General features: G+C 36.9%; 2 protein-coding genes across 2 annotated transcripts in view; one reads left to right on the forward strand and one right to left on the reverse strand.

Annotated features, from left to right (window-relative positions):
* LOC136844771 (calreticulin-like) overlaps positions 1-1076 on the reverse strand; it is a 25480-nt gene extending 24404 nt beyond the window's left edge. Inside the window, exon 1 of the mRNA XM_067114008.1 lies at positions 1041-1076. Coding sequence (XP_066970109.1) covers positions 1041-1076 — 36 coding nt within the window. The remainder of the gene's footprint in view (positions 1-1040) is intronic.
* LOC136845234 (discoidin domain-containing receptor 2-like) overlaps positions 1-20000 on the forward strand; it is a 577207-nt gene that overhangs the window by 81366 nt on the left and 475841 nt on the right. Inside the window, 1 exon segment of the mRNA XM_067115322.1 lies at positions 12946-14614. Within this exon segment, the coding sequence (XP_066971423.1) occupies positions 13918-14614 (697 nt within the window). The 5' untranslated portion in view covers positions 12946-13917.

Consider the following 20000-nt stretch of genomic DNA (forward strand, 5'->3'; position numbering starts at 1 on the left):
AATCTCTCCATTCTTCCCTTGGTTATTATTTATTTGCCCTTAGAAGATTCCTCTTCCCCTTAAAATAATTCCTAATTCGCTGGCTTTCTCTTTCAAATATTTCATTGCGCCATTTTTGGTTTTCATTTCACTTCTGCTTGAAACTCTCAACGTCGTGATTAAATTCTCCTCTTCCTTCCCTTTATTGTATAAAGTTTCCTCTTTCTAAGAGTATAATGATATCTTATTCCCTTGAAATTTCTTTCCTCTTGGGTTCTCCGCTGCCTGTCATACAAAGTCTTCATATTTTGCTTTAGTATCTGAAATTATTTTATTTGCTTAGCCAGGCTTTCTGTTATTGTAAACTTTTTATATCTTCTGTGTGATATCTGGCGTGAGAGACAGTCGTTTAACTTTAGTATTTTTTTCATTAGAGCTCCTCTGAGCTTAGTATATCCACTGTAGGTCTTCGAAGTTTAGTATTTCTCCTCTTTAGTTGTTTGCTTCTGTACTTAGTATTTTTCGACTTTTCTTACTCAAATTTAATGTTTTTTTTAACATTAATTTCCTCTAAGTTCAGCATATCTCTGCGTTTGTTTGTATAAATTAGGTGTTATTCCAATCTAATTCCTTAATTTTTTTTTTATTTTTCACTATTTCTCGAATTAAGGATTTTCTGTCAATTTTGTAATTTTCCAGTTATAGTTATTTTCTGTTTTAGGTTATCACGTCTGTCCATATTTCTTTTTCAGGTATATCTTTCCACGATCCATATTTCCACTCTTCCGTCTCTCTGCCCTCTGCCCTCTGTCTTCTCCCTCCTTTCTGTCTCTTAGATTTCTTTTTCACACCGTCAGTCTCCACATAACCTGTCAATCACCCGTCTACTTTCTGCGATCTTGTTCTGCCTCTCCACACTTCTTTCAAGGTTCAGTTTTTTTTTGTTCTGGTTAAACCTTTTTATGCCCCATCATTCTGTCCACGGTCGACGTTCCTGTTCAAGTTTTTTTGTTCTGTCCGGGATCTGTGTCTGTCCACTGAACATCTTTCTGTCCTTATACCTCTTTTTCACATTCCATTTCTCTGTCTACCGTCATCATTCCTCCCTCTGGTTTCAATGCAGTGACCGAGACCCTGTCGGTTTGTGTTTTTAAAAGGGAGATTAATGGAAAAAATCCACACATCCGCCCCCTTCCCAACGCTTGATGAATTAGCAGCTGTTCGGGCCGGCAGTAATGTCCGGAGGAAAATTAGCTTTTTAAATTAGCTTTTTTTAAACTAATTCTGTCCAGATAAATCGCCCCAGGATGAGTCCATCATTAACATGGATTACAAATTTTCGAAAGCTATTAGTTATGCTTAAAGGATACGGCTCCTCTCTCTCTCTCTCTCTCTCTCTCTCTCTCTCTCTCTCTCTCTCTCTCTCTCTCTCTTGCTCTCTAAAATACCCAATTATATACTTTTTCCTTAGAGGAGACAGGGGTGATGCGATCACTCTTCAGGTCCCAACCAAGAATATCTGGGATAATATCGTTGCTTCACCATGCTCTCTCTCTCTCTCTCTCTCTCTCTCTCTCTCTCTCTCTCTCTCTCTCTCTCTCTCTCTCTCTCTCTCTCTTTCCCCATGCTGGATGCTAATTATATGCTAATTCGGGAACAACATCCCATTTGTTCTATACATTTTTGGAAATGATTTTGGGGATATTGAGTTGAAGTGAAATTTTGGAAAATATTATTTGGTTGATGACCAGTTAAAGTAAGGGGAGAATTGTACAGTTATGAATCTAAGTCGTTAATTCTGATTTGTATATTATTATTATTATTATTATTATTATTATTATTATTATTATTATTAGATTACGGTATATATATACGTATACACACTCTCTCTCTCTCTCTCTCTCTCTCTCTCTCTCTCTCTCTCTCTCTCTCTCTCTCTCTCTCTCTCTATATATATATATATATATATATATATATATATATATATATATATATATATATATATATATATATATATATACACACACATATATATATGTGTGTATATATATATATATATATATATATATATATATACATACACACACACATATATATATGTGTGTATATATATATATATATATATATATATATATATATATATATATATATATATATATATATATATATAGAGAGAGAGAGAGAGAGAGAGAGAGAGAGAGAGAGAGAGAGAGAGAGAGAGAGAGAGAGAGAGAGAGAGAGTATGATGTGTGCGTAAAACAACAAAATGACTGTAGATGAAGTTGCCCACATAAAATTGCTACCGAATGTCAATAATCGACACTGATTATACATAATCCTGTGGACTTTGATTTTCATATCGTTTTATTCATGTTGTGAAATCTACGTTTTTTATGGATTACTGGAGATTAGATGAATATATTTTGAAACATAAAATGATTCGTGTAACGTTGTATAGCTTATAAGTAAAGCAGTATGAGCATCAATGGCACTTATTAGAATTCCAGTCAAATGGGGTAGTTATGTTCAATTTAGAATAAGTAGCCAAGTAACAGTGATGAAACTAGCCTGAGAACTAGTAGCAAGTGATGCAGGAGTACTAGCATTAGTAATAGCAGTAGTAATTTCTGTTGTTCTTGAAGCGCAACGACGTTAAGTGTTGGAAAAGATGGTGGTAGTTGTAATCTGTATTAATAGTATTTGTTATATTTAAGCATAAGTACCAATGCTAGAGTAAATAGTAACAGTCTCAATAGTAGTAGTAGTACTAGTAGTAGTAGCAGTAGCAGTAATAGTATTATCAGTATCAGTTCCCGGTTGCACAATCAGTGAAAAAGAGCCAGAATCTTTGTAACGGAGAAGGAGATAACAGGGAAACCTTGCCTGTACTTCAAAATCCGAAGCCTTACGATGAATGGATTCCAGCCTTTCGGGACCTCACGCGCCAATTCAGTCCTTTTGGTCACCTTCCTTAGGGACTCTTTTACCAAACCACTTCTTATAGCAAGTGCCAAAGCCTGTTCTTTTTAATCTCTTGTGGTCATTGTGAGGTCATTAGTAGAGAAGGGATGATGGTTGGCTAATTGGGAGAGATTTTTTTTTATTAAGTTTTCATTGATTTTTTTTTTCAAACTCCCTCCGTGAATTTACTGTTTTGATTTGGTAATAATAGGGTTTGGAAAAGGTGGATGGCGTTAGTGTGTGTATATACCTATGGTTATATATAAATATATACAAATTATATATATATATATATATATATATATATATATATATATATATATATATATATATATATTATATATATATATATATATTTACATATTATCCGTACATAAATACACATGTATGTCCACCTATAACATATACACATTTATAGTGTATGTGTTGTGTACGTGATGAATTTTAGATATATACTTAACATGTAGTTACGAAAATGAAAGGCTCTCTCTCTCTCTCTCTCTCTCTCTCTCTCTCTCTCTCTCTCTCTCTCTCTCTCTCTCTCTCTTTTATTTATTCATATAAGAGAGAATCAAAAGGGCAAGCCCCGACCTTGGGAACGTTACGTACCGTCTCGAAGAGAGACAGACCCCAGGATTAGACGTTGCCAAGTCTAAAGGTGGAGTTTTGACCCGTAGACTGTCTTCGGTACACAAAAATAAATATATTGATATACATATCTTTATATTACATACAGTATATATAAATTTATCATTGCGTTGGTTTATCCTCATTTATTTATTCTTCTCTTCATTTCTCAACATATTTTCCCAGAAAAAGGACGATGCATTTTGGGGAAATCGGCCTTACAAACTATTGGCCTTCTAAGCTTAATTTATATATAAGAAATAAATTCATTGGTAATAACTTGAAAAACTTTTCTTTACTGATATTGAACTGAAACTTCCCAAGTACAGCTGCACTCATAGCTATAAAGTCAGCTGTGCAAACTGTGATTGTCTCTTGAAAGTCATGGGTCAAGGTGTCCTCATACATGGGTAAATCTTCTCATAAGATATACTCACGTAATGCCCGCTGTGGATTTCGTTGGTCCTAAGCCGATTGGCCGAGATTGGCAAAACCTGTTTGCCCAGGCAGTATCTGACAGCCGAAAGATTCTCTCTCTCTCTCTCTCTCTCTCTCTCTCTCTCTCTCTCTCTCTCTCTCTCTCTCTCTCTCTCTCTCAGACCTTTTATTTTCTCTCTGTGATCTGTATAGAGCCTAATGCCCACTATATTTTACTGTTTCATATCAGATTTATCTTGCTCATGTTGTATAATATTTAGAGATATGTAAGGTTATCTAACCATTGAAATATATGTATATGTATATATATATATATATATATATATATATATATATATATATATATATATATATTGTGTATATATATATATATATTATGTATATACTGTATATACATATATATGTATATGTATACAGTATATCTTGTCCTACTTCATACGTTAAAGTTTATTCCATAATTGTCCATTTTATCTCAGTCGTGTGATTTTTTCATCTATTCATATATTTCTCATTCTCCAGTTCTTTTGGTGTTTTTCTTATTTTGTGATGGATGATCTCAACAAAGTGTATCTTATCTTTATTTTTCTAAAATGTGATTATTGTATTCGTCAGAATGTCCCGCACTTTCTTCTAAGCATGGGTGGCAGCGGCCATAGAACCATTATTTGAGAGGGGAAGGTTGCAAGAAATAGGAAGAAAGAAGCCAGAAGGAAGTTCCGAATCTTAATGTTTTGCAGATTTATGCAATAAAATAATTGAGAATAATTAGTAAATACTTCTTTCTCCTGTCTTCCAGAATAATGAATAAGAACCATATCTTATATCGTAGATTTTGTTTTTTATATTTTCGAAACCTACACTATTCGTACAGGGTTCTTTTAGGAAATTTATTATGGGACAGCCGTTTGCATTCAGTTTAAAATGAATTAATAAGCAAACGAATCATTCTTTTAGGAATAACCAATAAGAATGGGTTTAGTCCGTTGTTAGGAGGATGAATTTTCTAAAACTGTACTTTCAGATATCAAAAAGATTCCCTTTTTCTTCTTTTCATCACTTACAAAGTGGGAGATTTCACAACAAAGGTTTCATTCATTTTTTAATCTCTCTCTCTCTCTCTCTCTCTCTCTCTCTCTCTCTCTCTCTCTCTCTCTCTCTCTCTCTCTCTCTCTGTGTGTGTGTGTGTGTGCCTGCACATTTTGTTGTTACCATACCACGTTAATTTTGTTGTCTCTCTCTCTCTCTCTCTCTCTCTCTCTCGTTCTCTCTCTCAGACCTTTTATTTTCTCTCTGTGATCTGTATAGAGCCTAATGCCCACTATATTTTACTGTTTCATATCAGATTTATCTTGCTCATGTTGTATAATATTTAGAGATATGTAAGGTTATCTAACCATTGAAATATATGTATATATATATATATATATATATATATATATATATATATATATATATATATATATATATATATATATATATATATATATATATTTGTGTATATATATATATATATATGTATTATGTATATACTGTATATACATATATATATGTATATGTATACAGTATATCTTGTCCTTCTTCATACGTTAAAGTTTATTCCATAATTGTCCATTTTATCTCAGTCGTGTGATTTTTTCATCTATTCATATATTTCTCATTCTCCAGTTCTTTTGGTGTTTTTCTTATTTTGTGATGGATGATCTCAACAAAGTGTATCTTATCTTTATTTTTCTAAAATGTGATTATTGTATTCGTCAGAATGTCCTGCACTTTCTTCTAGCATGGGTGGCAGCAGCCATAGAACCATTATTTGAGAGGGGAAGGTTAAAGAAATAGGAAGAAAGAAGCAAGAAGGAAGTTCCGAATCTTAATGTTTTGCAGATTTATGCAATAAAATAATTGAGAATAATTAGTAAATACTTCTTTCTCCTGTCTTCCAGAATAATGAAGAAGAACCATATCTTATATCGTAGATTTTGTTTTTATATTTTCGAAACCTACACTATTCGTACAGGTTTCTTTTTAGAAATTTATTATGGACAGCCGTTTGCATTCAGTTTAAAATGAATTAATAAGCAAACGAATCATTCTTTTAGAATAACCAATAAGAATGGGTTTAGTCCGTTGTTAGGAGGATGAATTTTCTAAAACTGTACTTTTCAGATATCAAAAAGATTCCTTTTTTTTCTTCTTTTCATCACTTACAAAGTGGGAGATTTCACAACAAAGGTTTCATTCATTTTTAATCTCTCTCTCTCTCTCTCTCTCTCTCTCTCTCTCTCTCTCTCTCTCTCTCTCTCTCTCTGTGCCTGTTTCCCCATTTTGTTGTTTGTTACCATACCACGTTAATTTCTCTCTCTCTCTCTCTCTCTCTCTCTCTCTCTCTCTCTTCTCTCTCTCTCTCTCTCCAAGGTGGTTTCTGCATTCTGTGTTTCCTGTTACCATACCACTTTAATCTCTCTCTCTCTCTCTCTCTCTCTCTCTCTCTCTCTCTCTCTCTCTCTCTCTCTCTGGGTGCCTGTTTCCACATTTTGTGTTTCCCGTTACCATACCACTTAATCTCTCTCTCTCTCTCTCTCTCTCTCTCTCTCTCTCTCTCTCTCAGGTCTTCCTTATAAACGTTCTGACATTTATGTAATTTTTAGTCATTCATACGAGAATTTATAATGGCAATATAGTTTAGAAATTACATTTGCAATGTTTACGATGATATTGCGGTACAGGCAGTTTGGATTTAAGGGTATAAGGCTCGTACACTGCTATTGTGATTTTAAATTCTTATAATTATATCCGTGCTTTCTGATATATTATTATTATTATTATTATTATTATTATTATTATTATTATTATTATTATTATTATTATTATTACTCATAAAGAAATTGAGCTGGCATCACGAATGCCTTTTACTTCCATTCTGTAGTCCTCAGCGTAAGACCAACCCCTTCAAAAAAAATAAATAAGTAAATAAATAAATAAACAGACAAACAAATAAATGAATAAATCATGGCAGCAAAGGAAACTCTTTTAAACAACAAACTGGATTACTGTGAGCTTTAGCGCGATTGTTGAACATTGTGATACTGCGTACGGATAATTAACTTTTGTGGCTTCTTGCTCTGCACTGTGTTTGTCTGTGGGGGTGGAGGGGGTGGGGGACGGGGTGAGGAGGAGGTGGTGGTAGGGGGGAGGTGGTAGACTCCATTGTTTGCAATCTAATCCGTTTTTGTTGTTTAACAGAACGACTCGATTGTAACCATATTTGGATTTAGTTGTGTTGTGATTCCGTTGCCTTTGTCCGGTTTTCGAGTTTGGTTGTGATTTGTCGTCGTGATTCTCTCTCTCTCTCTCACTCTCTCTCTCTCACTCTCTCTCTTTCTCTCTCTCTTAACCCGATTTAATATTTCAAGTTTGTTTATATTGTTCGCTGCATTCAGCCATAACAATTAACTTTGTTCTCATTATTTTTTTCCGTGTCGTATATTTTATGATTCATTTCATTATTCTCGGTATTATATTTTCTCATATTTTTCGTATATAATATTTACAATGTATCCACGCATTAGTTCGACGCTATTCACTCATTCCGTAGGTTCTCTGGCCGTGATGTGACTCATTGCTACAGGTACTTTGCACCTCCGGGCCATCGTGTTTTTTCCTAAGGGTTGTCCTGATTCTGTCCTCTGGTCCTAACAAATGCTGTATTATACTGTATTATACCGCCCAAGTGTCCTATGGTTTTAGAGATTACTGTCTTCCGAATAACTGTCCTCAGTTTCCAGCCCTTGTGTTCTGTCCTCAATTTCCAACAGTTGTATCTTGCCCTTATTTACTATTTTTGAGGTCATGTTTTTAATACAAACCACAGTATCCTGTTCTAACATTACAATCCTTGCTATGCTATCTTCCATCACCAACCGTGGTATCCTATTCTTACATTATAAACCGTGTTGTCTTATTTTCCCTTTCCAGCGATTGTATCCTATCCATACGGTACAAACAGTATTATCCTATTTTCAATTACCAGCCGTGATATCCTATCCCCAACTTCTCTTGCATAGTATCCTATTGTTCATACCCGCTGCTTATCCTGCCAACAGCAGTCTGTAGGGCTTTATGTAATCTGTTGTGTCCCACGCTAAGTTTATCATTAATAGCCACATCTCCTTAGACACACTCTCTCTCTCTCTCTCTCTCTCTCTCTCTCTCTCTCTCTCTCTCTCTCTCTCTCTCTCTCTCTCTCTCTCTCTCTCGTCAAATATAGATACAGTAGCTCTTTTTAATATTAATTAAAAAATGCCAATAGCAACGGTAACTATTATTATTATTATTATTATTATTATTATTATTATTATTATTATTATTATTATTTAGTAGTAGTAGTAGTAGTAGCAATGACAATTATCATACCATCAAGAACATAAATATCTTTTACGAAGAGGATTTATAAAGTGTTATTATTATTATTATTATTATTATTATTATTATTATTATTATTATTAGAAGAAGATTAAAAATAGAAGTAGAAGTAGATGTAACAGAAGTAGTAGTAGTAGTATTTATGACAATGATCATAACATTAAGGAGTAAACATACATCACATAATAAGAGGGTACATAAAAAATACAGAAAAATTAACTTGGTACAATCTCCCCTCCTACTGTCATACACGTAGACAGACGTCACACAGTACAGCCGATTCGTGTGACGGTCGTGACGTACCCGTCACCGTTACGGTGGTGAAGTTTTCCGTACTCGCGTGACCATTGAGGAGGCGTATACTTTGAGGGGGGGGGTCGAAGGGGGACGTTGTTCAATTACATTTTAGGCTGGCCGACCGTTTTGTAGTCATCACTTTTATTATGGTGCTCTTGTTTCTGTTGCAGTTGTCAAGTAACTTCTGTTCTGTATTGAAATATTTAATTCATTTTCAATAAATGTTTTATATATATATATATATATATATATATATATATATATATATATATATATTAGTTTTCTTAATCCTTACGGACATATATTTCATTTCTTTAGACGCGTTTTTTTCTTTCCCTGTTATTGGCTTCCATTGATTTCAGTTCCATGAAGCCTCGGTTTTGTATTATTCTCGGCTTGTACCACAGTATCCGAAAAATACCTGTGTGTTGTATCCCTTTGTATCCGGCATCGAAGCATGTCCGATTTCGATTCAGTGGGAGTTTTTAATTCTAAGTCCGTATTTCTTTTGCGGATCCTAAAATCAACCTTTGTTCTACGCGGGTGAATTTTTTTTTATTTTATTTTTTTTTATTTTTGGGCAGAAGGTTTTTTTTCAGAGTCCTTGCGTGTATGCGCCTCACCGCCCCCCCTTCCCCCGCCTATGCTTCGTTTTTCTGCCATCCATGCGTGCGGTGGTGTCCAACGGGCTGTCGTTATGAAATATTGCTTTAGGACAACCCTTTTCTGCCGCCGCTGCTGCTGCTGCTCTCTCTCTCTCTCTCTCTCTCTCTCTCTCTCTCTCTCTCTCTCTCTCTCTCTCTCTGGAATGAACGAACGAATGAAAACGAAAAAAAATATTGCTTTAAGACAACCCTTTTCTGCTGCTGCTGCTCTCTCTCTCTCTCTCTCTCTCTCTCTCTCTCTCTCTCTCTCTCTCTCTCTCTCTCTCTCTGGAATGAACGAAATATTGCTTTAGGACAACCCTCTCTCTCTCTCTCTCTCTCTCTCTCTCTCTCTCTCTCTCTCTCTCTCTCTCTCTCTCTCTCTCTCTGGAATGAACGAAATATTGCTTTAGGACAACTCTCTCTCTCTCTCTCTCTCTCTCTCTCTCTCTCTCTCTCTCTCTCTAGAATGAACGAAATATTGCTTTAGGACAACCCACTCTCTCTCTCTCTCTCTCTCTCTCTCTCTCATGACCGAAATATTGCTTTAGGACAACTCTCTCTCTCTCTCTCTCTCTCTCTCTCTCTCTCTCTCTCTCTCTCTCTCTCTCTCTCTGTGTGTGTGTGTGTGTACTCTAAGTAATGTTCATGGCGTTTTTATAAAAGCAAAGCGTATGTCATCATGTTTCATTCCGTGCATGTTACATGCCGATTGCCATGTAGCTTTCAAAAGGTTAGTCAGGTAACTAATTACCCAGTTGTAGCATTATCATTATTATTATTTTCAGTAGTATATTAATTCTGTTATATTGCAGAGTAATCATGTTAATGACGAATGCTGACACGTGTGTTGCAGATCTTGTTTTTATAAAGGGCATCAGAATTACATTTTCAATCCCCAAGGGAGACAGTTATTTACGAAATGTTAAACAAATGAATATGGATAGGGGGAATAATCTGTGACATAACACTGATAAAGAAAAAGTGTTTAACGTATGTTATCCCCACTAAGATTTAAGACTTGCTTTTTAAAATCATTTCAACGCCAAGGCTTCCTCATGTGCAAAAACATTTCCATTTGCTGTGGGGATACAGTAATCTGCTTTCATGCGATACTTCTAGCATCTGTTGTAATAATTCAAGAGGAATATGCGATAACTATTAATGGCAGTTCAACAACTTGGCTTTCTAAAGCTAGAACAGAGATGCCTTGGAAACCTGTAACCGGTTTTCATTTAAAACAAAGATTGTCTTCAAACGTCGAAGGCTCGTCCTTCCCCTTAATATTATTACGGTAAATGAAAGTCATCCTGTGACCTAACCTTAGCTCATCATTTAATTCCTTTAATTAAAGTCACTCTCATTCACTGTCCCCGTAGGGGGTTAGTGCCGTCAGTGCACCTCATGCAGTGCACTGAAGGCGTTACTTGAGGTTCTTTGCAGCGTCCCTTCGGCCCCTAGCTGCAACCCCTTTCTTTCCTTTTACTGTGCCTCTTTTCATATTCTCTTTCTTCCATCTTACTTTCCACCCTCTCCTAACAATTGATTCATGGCGCAACTGCGAGGTTTTCCTCCTGTTACACCTTTCAAATCTTTTGCCGTCAATTTCCCCTTCAGCGCTGAATGACCTCACAGGTACCAGTGCTTGGCCTTTGGCCTAAATTTTATATTCAATCAGTCAGTCAACTCATTCAGTGTAGCTTGACACATTAAGTTCCAGTTGGGCTCAAAATATGAAATGCAAATCGGCCGTTGCTGCTGTGACTCTGAAACATTTTCGTAATTGAAGTTTTTAACTCCGACAGCAGCCCACGTTTGATACTCCCGTTAGAAATGGCGTTTGACAAACTAACTGAAAGTCCAAGTGGAACATTCGTCCTTCTATATTTCCAAAATGCAATTTTTTACTCAGACTGGAGCCGGTGCCAGAAATCCTTGATTTCTTTTACTTTATAGTTAAACTGTGAGATGATCCTTTGGTGGAAAAATAAAGTCCTCAGTAGTATATATGTATGAGTATATTGCTATATACAGGACGCTTTCGCCAACTTGATCAGTTGGCCTCTTCAGGCAATATACTCGTACATACATACTACTGAGGACTTTATTTTCCCATTTAAGATCACGAGAAAGTGATGATATCAAATGATGATCCTTTTACTGCACTGTTAAACTGTCGGTCTGTCCTCCGGACTGTGATATTACAGCCAATGATGGAAAGTTTTAAAGAAACTTCAAACCTTACTTGAAATCCAGTGTATTGTTGCTGAATTTGCATGACCTCAAGTATTGTTTTTGTGCATTTTTATTGGTTTGTTGAACTATCTCAAATGTTTTTTCAGGTATTTTTTTTTTTCCAATTTCCAGTCTTTTCCTTTTTGGTTATGCTTTTCTGTGGAAGGTTGCTTTCCAGGTTATTATAAATGATAGTGGTAATTACAAGTATATAATAATAGTAATTACTGTTATAAGGTCTTTTGTCTTTAAGAATCGTTAGTGCGCCTTGGGGACGAAATGCAAATACTTTGCATTCCCCGTTGTTTTTAATGATATTTAAGGCATATAACATTTATTATCGGTTACCTTTCCTAGCTCATTAGAGGTGTAAATAAAAGCTATATTTAACAGTGTTCAAAAATTAAAAGATTTTACAATAATTTTTATCGTTGAGCTAAATTTTTTTTGCTTCGCTGTTTTGGAAATTTTATATAAAGACAAATCATCAGCATAATAATAATAGTGATTACTTTTATAATGCCGTATCTCTTTAAAAATCATTAGTGAACCGTGGGGACGAAATACAAATATTTTGCATTTTCATTGTTTTTCTGATGCGAAAGGCAAAAATAGAAAACATTTTACATGAATTACCTTTCCTACAGCTCTTGAGACTTATAAATAAAATCTGTATTTAACAATATTAAAAAATTACATGAAGATTTTTACGATAATTTTGATCGTGGAATTGAAATGTTTGTTATTTATTTATTTATTTATTTCGCTGTTATGGAAATTGTGTGCAATGAAAAATGATCTTATTTGACTTGTAAATAAAATCTGTATTTAAATGTCTTCAAAAATGAAATAAAGATTTCACAATAATTTTGATAGTGGAATTCAACTTGTCCCATTTCGTTAAAAAAATTCAAAAATAACATGTAGATTTTTACAATAATTTTGATTGTGAAATTGAATATTTTTATTCATGTCGCTATTTTGGAAATTTAATTTCAAAAATTACATGTAGAATTTTACAATAATTTTGATTGTGGAACTGAATTTTTTTTTTTATTCATTTCGCTATTTTGGAAATTTAGTATAAAGAGAAGTTTTGACGCCTCATATTTCAGCAGCTTTCACGGTCTTGATTTCCCTTGTAACATTATTCACGACCTAATCAGAACCATTCACCCATTCCATGTGTCAGTCACTGCCTTCATGACATAATAACAAGGTACAGGCGGCCGAAAGCCGCGAGGAGAAGTCTCTTCTCTATTAGGTATTTTTCTTTTGAAGGCTTTCATGCTCATTCTGCGTGTAGAACTAATGTATTTTTTTCTCTCTCTCTCTTCTTTCGCAGATCCTATTCGCCGTAGAAGCATCGATTGGGCCCCCCGTCGAAATTACCGACACGCGAGATGTGTCAGAAGTAACGCCAGCGCAAAAGAAGAGTTAACGCCAATAACGACTTGTCAGCGAGCGTATAGTGTTTAGTATCTGCCGATATACCTAGCGGGAAGTAGAAGTAAGTGCTTAGAGGAAGCCGAAAAAGGAGGGAAAATAGAATGATAGCTGAGGAGAAAGTGATGTAATTGTGCGAAGTATATAAACGGAAAAGAGAAAAGATAACGTTTAAGGATCAAGGAATAAAATTAGACAAGGAAAGAAGTAAAAACATGTAATCTTTTTGGAAAGAGAGTGAGGGCATTGTGGATTTCAGTTTTTGCCAGAGAAAAAAAGCCACCGGTCTGAGCAAGGTGTTGGAATTCAGAATTCCTGGTGGGTTTTATGATCAACGCATTCGGACACGAGAAACCTTCAGAGTACCGCTGCTGATATCGACGAAATCTTTAAAGGAGGCCTCTGCAAATCCCCACTTCCCCACTGCCACAGTTTATGTATATCCACATAGAGAGGATATGAAACGAAGCCTTTGAAGTGCCGCCCCGCCTGCAGAGTCAACGCCAACAACAACAACAACAACAACAGCGGCAAAAGCAACAGCAAAAGCAACAGCAGCAACTAGCTACAACAAAAACAGCGGAAATCCTGCATTGATATTAAAGCCCGAAAATTTGAAACCTGACGTTCATCCCGCTTTTTGTTGATTTCCAGGGCGTCGTTCGTTTGGTTAAGTTTCGACTTCGCCTTCGTCGTTGCATCTACAGAAGGCCTCCTCCCTACAGTACGTAACATAAACAAGAAGGAAGGAAGAAGGAAGCGCCGATTAAGAGGAGGATGTTGAGGAGGTGTCCTGAGTGCTGAGGGGCTGGTGTTCAGTGGCGCAAGATGGGCGCGGTGGATCGAGACAAGCCGTGAAGGAAGGGGCATCATGGCTGCTGCCGGCGAAGAAGACCAAAGTGCCACCACCTCATTATTCTCCCGCCTCAACCCGGCCCTGACCTTACCTCAACCTCCGCCTCCTCCTCCTCCTCCTCCTCCTTCTTCTGGCCCATATACAGCTCCTCCACCCACTCCATTCACTCCCACTTCCTCTCCTCATCTCCTCTCGTTGCATCAAGCGCACCTGACCAAAGACCTACCTTGTCATCCTCCCCCTCCAACTCTCCTTCCCTCTCCTCATCCTCCTCCTCCTCCTCCTCCTTCTCCTGCCGTGGGAGAAAGATGGTTGAAACCAACCGCAGGACTTGGCCCCACGAAAGATGGTTCCTCCCTCAACGGTGTCTGTGGTGGTGTAGACGTAGGTCTAGGTGCAACCAAAAACAATGACGCCTTCCGTCTTAGGCCCGAGCTTAGTTCTAGAAGTGTTAGTGGACGACTTTTACATTCTACCTCCTCTACCATAGAAACGCGTCACTCCCGCAGCGGCCCCGTCGGGAGAAACGCGACGGCCTCTTGGCCCTACTCCAAAGAAACTCAAGGTGCAACGGGGTCGCTGGGATGGAAAAATGGCGGCTGTAGGAAAAGCGACGGCCTACGAGCCGCCGCTTGGTCGTGGAGGAGGTGCGCCCTCCTCACCTCAACGCTCATTCTGGGAGTCCTCTGCCCTGCGGAAGCCTTCGATTTAGGTAAGGGGGCGTCGTGTTCTTGGGTGTTTCATGCTTTTGAATCAGCTGTTACATTTATGCATTGATTTGTGAGTTTTTAAGCTGAATAATTGTTAAACAATCAGAATCACTTAAATCCTTCGATAGAGTAGGCTCTCTTCTTCATTGTACAAGTGTTGATACATATTCTTTTTATAATTCGTATATCTTAAGTCTGCTTGTGCAAGAACGATGTGTTTGTAAGAGAGGGGGCGTGTTTATCTTGGTGTTTTTGCAGTGTATATTTCCGATTTTACGTTAGTATCATTCTTTTGGGATGTTAACAGTTATAATGGTTGTTTTCCATACCACTAGGACATTACATGCTTTAGTTTTCGCAAAAAAATAAAAGAAAAAAAAAGTGGTTTTCTCGTCTCGACTAGGGAGTAAGGATATAATTTGGATCCAGAAAAATTTAATTTTCCTAAAAACCTTTAAATTTGCCAGGTAAAAAGTAAAAATTTTTCAATTATTGAAAGATTCTTAGAAATTGTGCCAGGTAAAAAAATAAGAGTTTTTTCAGCGACTGAAAAATATTTAGAAATTGCGCCATGAAGCTGCGTTTGGAAACCTCTTAAAATCTGCACAGATTAAGAGTAAAATTTTCAATATAAATCTCTTTGGTTGTGAGGAAGCCGTTTTGGGGCAGTTAGCAGGCTTCAGCTAGTTAGTATTTGGGCAGCTGACGTATGCGAAAATGATTAACAAAGAGCGTATTTTAAGCGTTTAATATTCGTCTGGCGTGTCTCCTCCGTCTCTTCCAATTCTGGTTCAACGCAGGGGTTCTTAACCTGGGGTACCTGTACCCCCAAGGGGTGCGAAGCCTTAAACCTGGGGGAACGAGACATGATAGCCAGCAAGGTTTGTGTCACTAATCCTTTTCATATGTTTGTATTGCATTTATATTGGATGGGGGTACGAGAAAATTTTCTGAGATATCAAGGGGTACGGGCACTGAAAATGGTTAAGAACCACTACCGTTAAAGCTAGCATCTCTGATGGGTACAGCGCAACAGACTTGAAAGAGAGGAAACTTCTTGTAGGTGAATGGAGACCAGACACATTTCTGTCCCAGATTTCTATACTGAGTTTTTCACAGCTAAACATGGCAGGAAAAGATGTTATAGACACGTCTACTCGAAATTGAAATTTTTGGTTTTAGCATGGGTGTTGCATGAACACGCCCCTAAAGCATCTTTCTGCAGGGTTTAGTGCACTCAGAGGGCTGCACGCAGTTTATTGTAGGTGTCGCTTAAAGGATATTTTCAGCGTCCTTCGACCCTTAGCTACTCCCACTTTTTAGCCTATTCCTCTCTACCCATTCCCATTTCCTTTCTTCTACCTTGCTGTTCAACTTCTCTGTTATTTAGTACAACTGTGGGGGTTTCTCCTAGTTTCACCTACTCCCACTTTTGAGCCTATTACTCTCTACCCATTCCCACTTCCTTTCTTCTACCTTGCTGTTCAACTTCTCTATTATTTAGTACCATTGTGGGGGTTTCTCCTAGTTTCACCTACTCCCACTTTTGAGCCTATTACTCTCTACCCATTCCCACGTCCTTTCTTGTACCTTGCTGTCCAACTTCTTTGTTATTTAGCCTAACTGTTGGGGTTTCTCATAGTTTCACCTTTCGAGTCTTGTGCTTCATCTCATTTATTTCTTGGGTCTCCTTATCTTGCTGTCCAGCCACTCCAACTCCCTTCTTTCACTGTCTCAAGCGCTGAATATTTGAAAGCGCCCTTTGCTTGACTTCATAGCCTAAATTTTATCATTTATCCATCCTTGTGACAGCTCCACTAGCTGTTCATAGTAGTTGTTATCATTTTGCAAAAATAAAAAAGCTTCTGATATTTCTATTCTTTCATTGTTTAAGTCTTTGCTCGAAAGAGTTAAACGACTCATTGCGTAGATCTTTCCTGCCTTCATTCCTTCCTTAACCAGACTTAGGAAAGTCGTGGTTGTTCCCTTTACCTCAAAACCTCATTTATTCTTTTTTTTTTCCTTGTTCATTTCTAATGTCATTTAGTGTGAGCATTCACGATAATATCATTCGTCAGTATTTTTTTACCTTTTGTAGATGAATTTGCATTATCCACATAGAAATAGCCATCTGCCATGCCACTAAAGTTACACCCTCTGTATACTTTTACACTCACACTTGCATTTATTCTGACCAGTCCCGTTCGTGTAGGACCGCAACTCACTTTATATCGTGTACGCAAAAGCACGAAGCTCACCTTGCATTGCAAATTGCGCCCGCGGACTGACCACTTAAATTGACACGTGATATCGCGTGCACGAGAGCCACGCTTTTCGAAGCCATAATTCATAGCTTGTCTTATAACAGAAAATAAAAAGAAAATATCGGAATCGTTGCTATTAATTGTTGATCAGTTCTTGGATGGGGTGTGGGATATTGATATACCTCTCGCTACAGTCTTTTACTTGCACGTGAAAATGGAGATGATATTTCCTCAGGAAAGGCAAATGAAGATATGTCATAAAAGGCAGTTAGGTGACCTTGAGAATGAAACGCCACTAGTGGTCGCGAAAGTAAAAGGCTGTAGTAGTCCTCCAAACAAAAGACCCCTCGTGGCTGCCCAAAATAAAAGCGGACATGTTCCTGAAAGATTATCCAAACAAAGTCCGTTGTTAGACGACCACAAGAATGAAAAGTTCCTAGTGGTCGCCAAAACAAAAGGCCCTTATTGGCCACCAAAGCAGTTAATAATCCTATAGTGGTCGCAAAATGAAAAGCCTCTCATAGTCATCAGAACAGAATCCCCTCAGCGGATGCCAAGAAAAATGCCCCTTTTGAACTTCAAAACAAAAAATCATTTATGGTCGCAAAAAAAAAAAAAAAAACTCAAAGTGGTCGTTAGGGCATAAAGTCCTTAGTGAATGTGAAAACTAAAAGCCCCAGGTAGCACCCAAAACAAAAGACGCTCATTAGTGAATATTCAGACAAAATCCTTGATCACTGTAAAAACAAAAAGACCCTTTGTGACTGGCTAAACAAAAGACCGTAGTTGGTACCAAAGCAAAGACAAATTTAGTGACATTTAAAGTAAATTACACTTAGTGTCCACTACACCAAAAGGTCTTTACTGTAGTAGTCCCTTAAAAGAGGTGGCCATTAGTGGTCACAAAACAAAAAGGTCATTTGTGGACGCCAAAGCAGAGGACACTTCTTGACCATCAAAACAAGGGCCCATTGTACTCCTCGTAAGAGGGGTTGGATCTCCCTCTCCTACTTATTTATCAGCATTCCCTCTGTCTGTTCAGTGGGCTCTCTTCTGTCCTATCTCTTAATCATCTGTTTATGTATGTATTTATTTATTTACTTATTTATGTATGTATTCAGACTATTTTGTAGCCTACTCTGTACCGAAGCGCACTAACGTTCATAAAAACATAATACCATAAAGTTTTGTCATCAGCAAGATAAGACGGTAATAGTTTTCTTTAGGGGCAGGAAGTGCAAGAATTTAGATATGTGCAGTGTAAATTTTTTTAAACATTAAAAAATTAGTAAGATAACCATGAGGTTAATGCCAAGTAATTTTCCTTATTGACTGACTATTTAAGATGGAAAAATATTTGCAATAATGTTAATGGAATGTCAGATAAGAACATAATTATTTATAGTTTCCCATTGGTTTAATCTTGAAGATATTGATGCTAGTGTTATTGTTTACGGTAATATCTGTGTAAATGAATGTATATAAGATACTTGTACATGCACGTATGTGTGAAAAAAGAGAGAGAGAGAGAGAGAGAGAGAGAGAGAGAGAGAGAGAGAGAGAGAATAAGCACCGAAATTCCAATCATTCATCTTACCCTGCTATACAAACATTATTTGTTATTTCATTGAAAATATCAGCAATAGCAATAACCAAATATATCTCATTCATACTGAAAGAAATACAACTCTTTTGTATGCCGGTAATTATACCAAGCAAATCTGTTCTCATTTATTCTTATTCACCTCCTTCTTGGAAATGCCTGGAAGCGAATGCATTGTTTTTAAGAAGGAATTGAACCCAAAAATTCATTATACCTGCTAATAATCTTGCTATGGCGTTCGGGGAAGTTGCATTATTTCTTTCGGTTCGGGATTGTAGTTGAAAATTTATTGTTAATTAGTGTTGTGTGGAACAGAATTTGCAAAATCGTAAAACACACACACACACACACACACACACACACACACACACACATATATATATATATATATATATATATATATATATATATATATATATATATATATATATATATATATATATATATATATATATATATATGTGTGTGTGTATATATATATATATATATATATGTGTGTGTGTGTGTGTAATATATATATATATATATATATATATATATATATATATATATATATATATATATATATATATATATATATATAAACTAGACAACAGTCGCTGTCACATTCATCCATTCTTTTGTTCATATCATTTTGTAGGTCACGGAGCCCAAGAACAGATTTTCTTTGGTCGTTCTTTATGTATTCATTCTGAATTTTCTTTCTTCATTTTCTGTTCCTTTATCTCTATCCGCTTTGGGAGATTTGAGTCCAGAGGTCCACAGCAGGTCTCTTATGCCCCTTAGCATCTTTGCGCAAGGGGCTGTGCTGGCATAAGGCCGGCTTCCTCTGAAAGAATCGGGTGTCAGAGATATTTATAAGTGAAAATCTCTGACGGCCTCTTTCCACATTCCCTCCCACTATACTTTATGCTTCAGAATTCTCTTTCTACTGCTGTGATCCCTGACAATGGCATTAAGACTTAATCCTTGATTAAGCCCTAATCTTCTCACTTTCTGTCCGCCCTTAGATCTTAAAAACTACATAGGCTAGAGGGCAGCAAATTGGTATGTTGATTATCCACCTCCAGTCATCAAACATATCAAATTGCAGCCCTCTAGCCTCAGTAGTTTTTTTTTTTATTTATGGTTAAAGTTAGCCATAATCGTAAGTCTGGCAACGATATAGGAAAGGCAACCATCGGGCCGTGCTTAAAGTTTCATGGGCCGCGGCTCATACAGCATTATACCGAGACCACCGAAAGATAGATCTATCTTCGGTGGCCTTGATTATACGGTGTACAGAAAACTCGACTGCGCCGAAGAACCTTCGGCGCATTTATTACTTGTTCTGGTCTGTTTCGGGCCTGGTCTATGTTAGGACACAAGGGTTGTTCACCCCATTACCCCTGGATGTCATGAAAACATGTGAAATTGATGTCCTCTATAAGTGTTGTACCTACTCCTGTTATCCGTGAAACCATTACTCAAACATTCGATTGAAACATACTTTCTCTTCGGGCCTGGGCAGTATTGGGACAC

Source organism: Macrobrachium rosenbergii, chromosome 13 (genome assembly GCF_040412425.1).
Source record: "Macrobrachium rosenbergii isolate ZJJX-2024 chromosome 13, ASM4041242v1, whole genome shotgun sequence".
Classification (NCBI taxonomy): Eukaryota; Metazoa; Arthropoda; class Malacostraca; order Decapoda; family Palaemonidae; genus Macrobrachium; species Macrobrachium rosenbergii.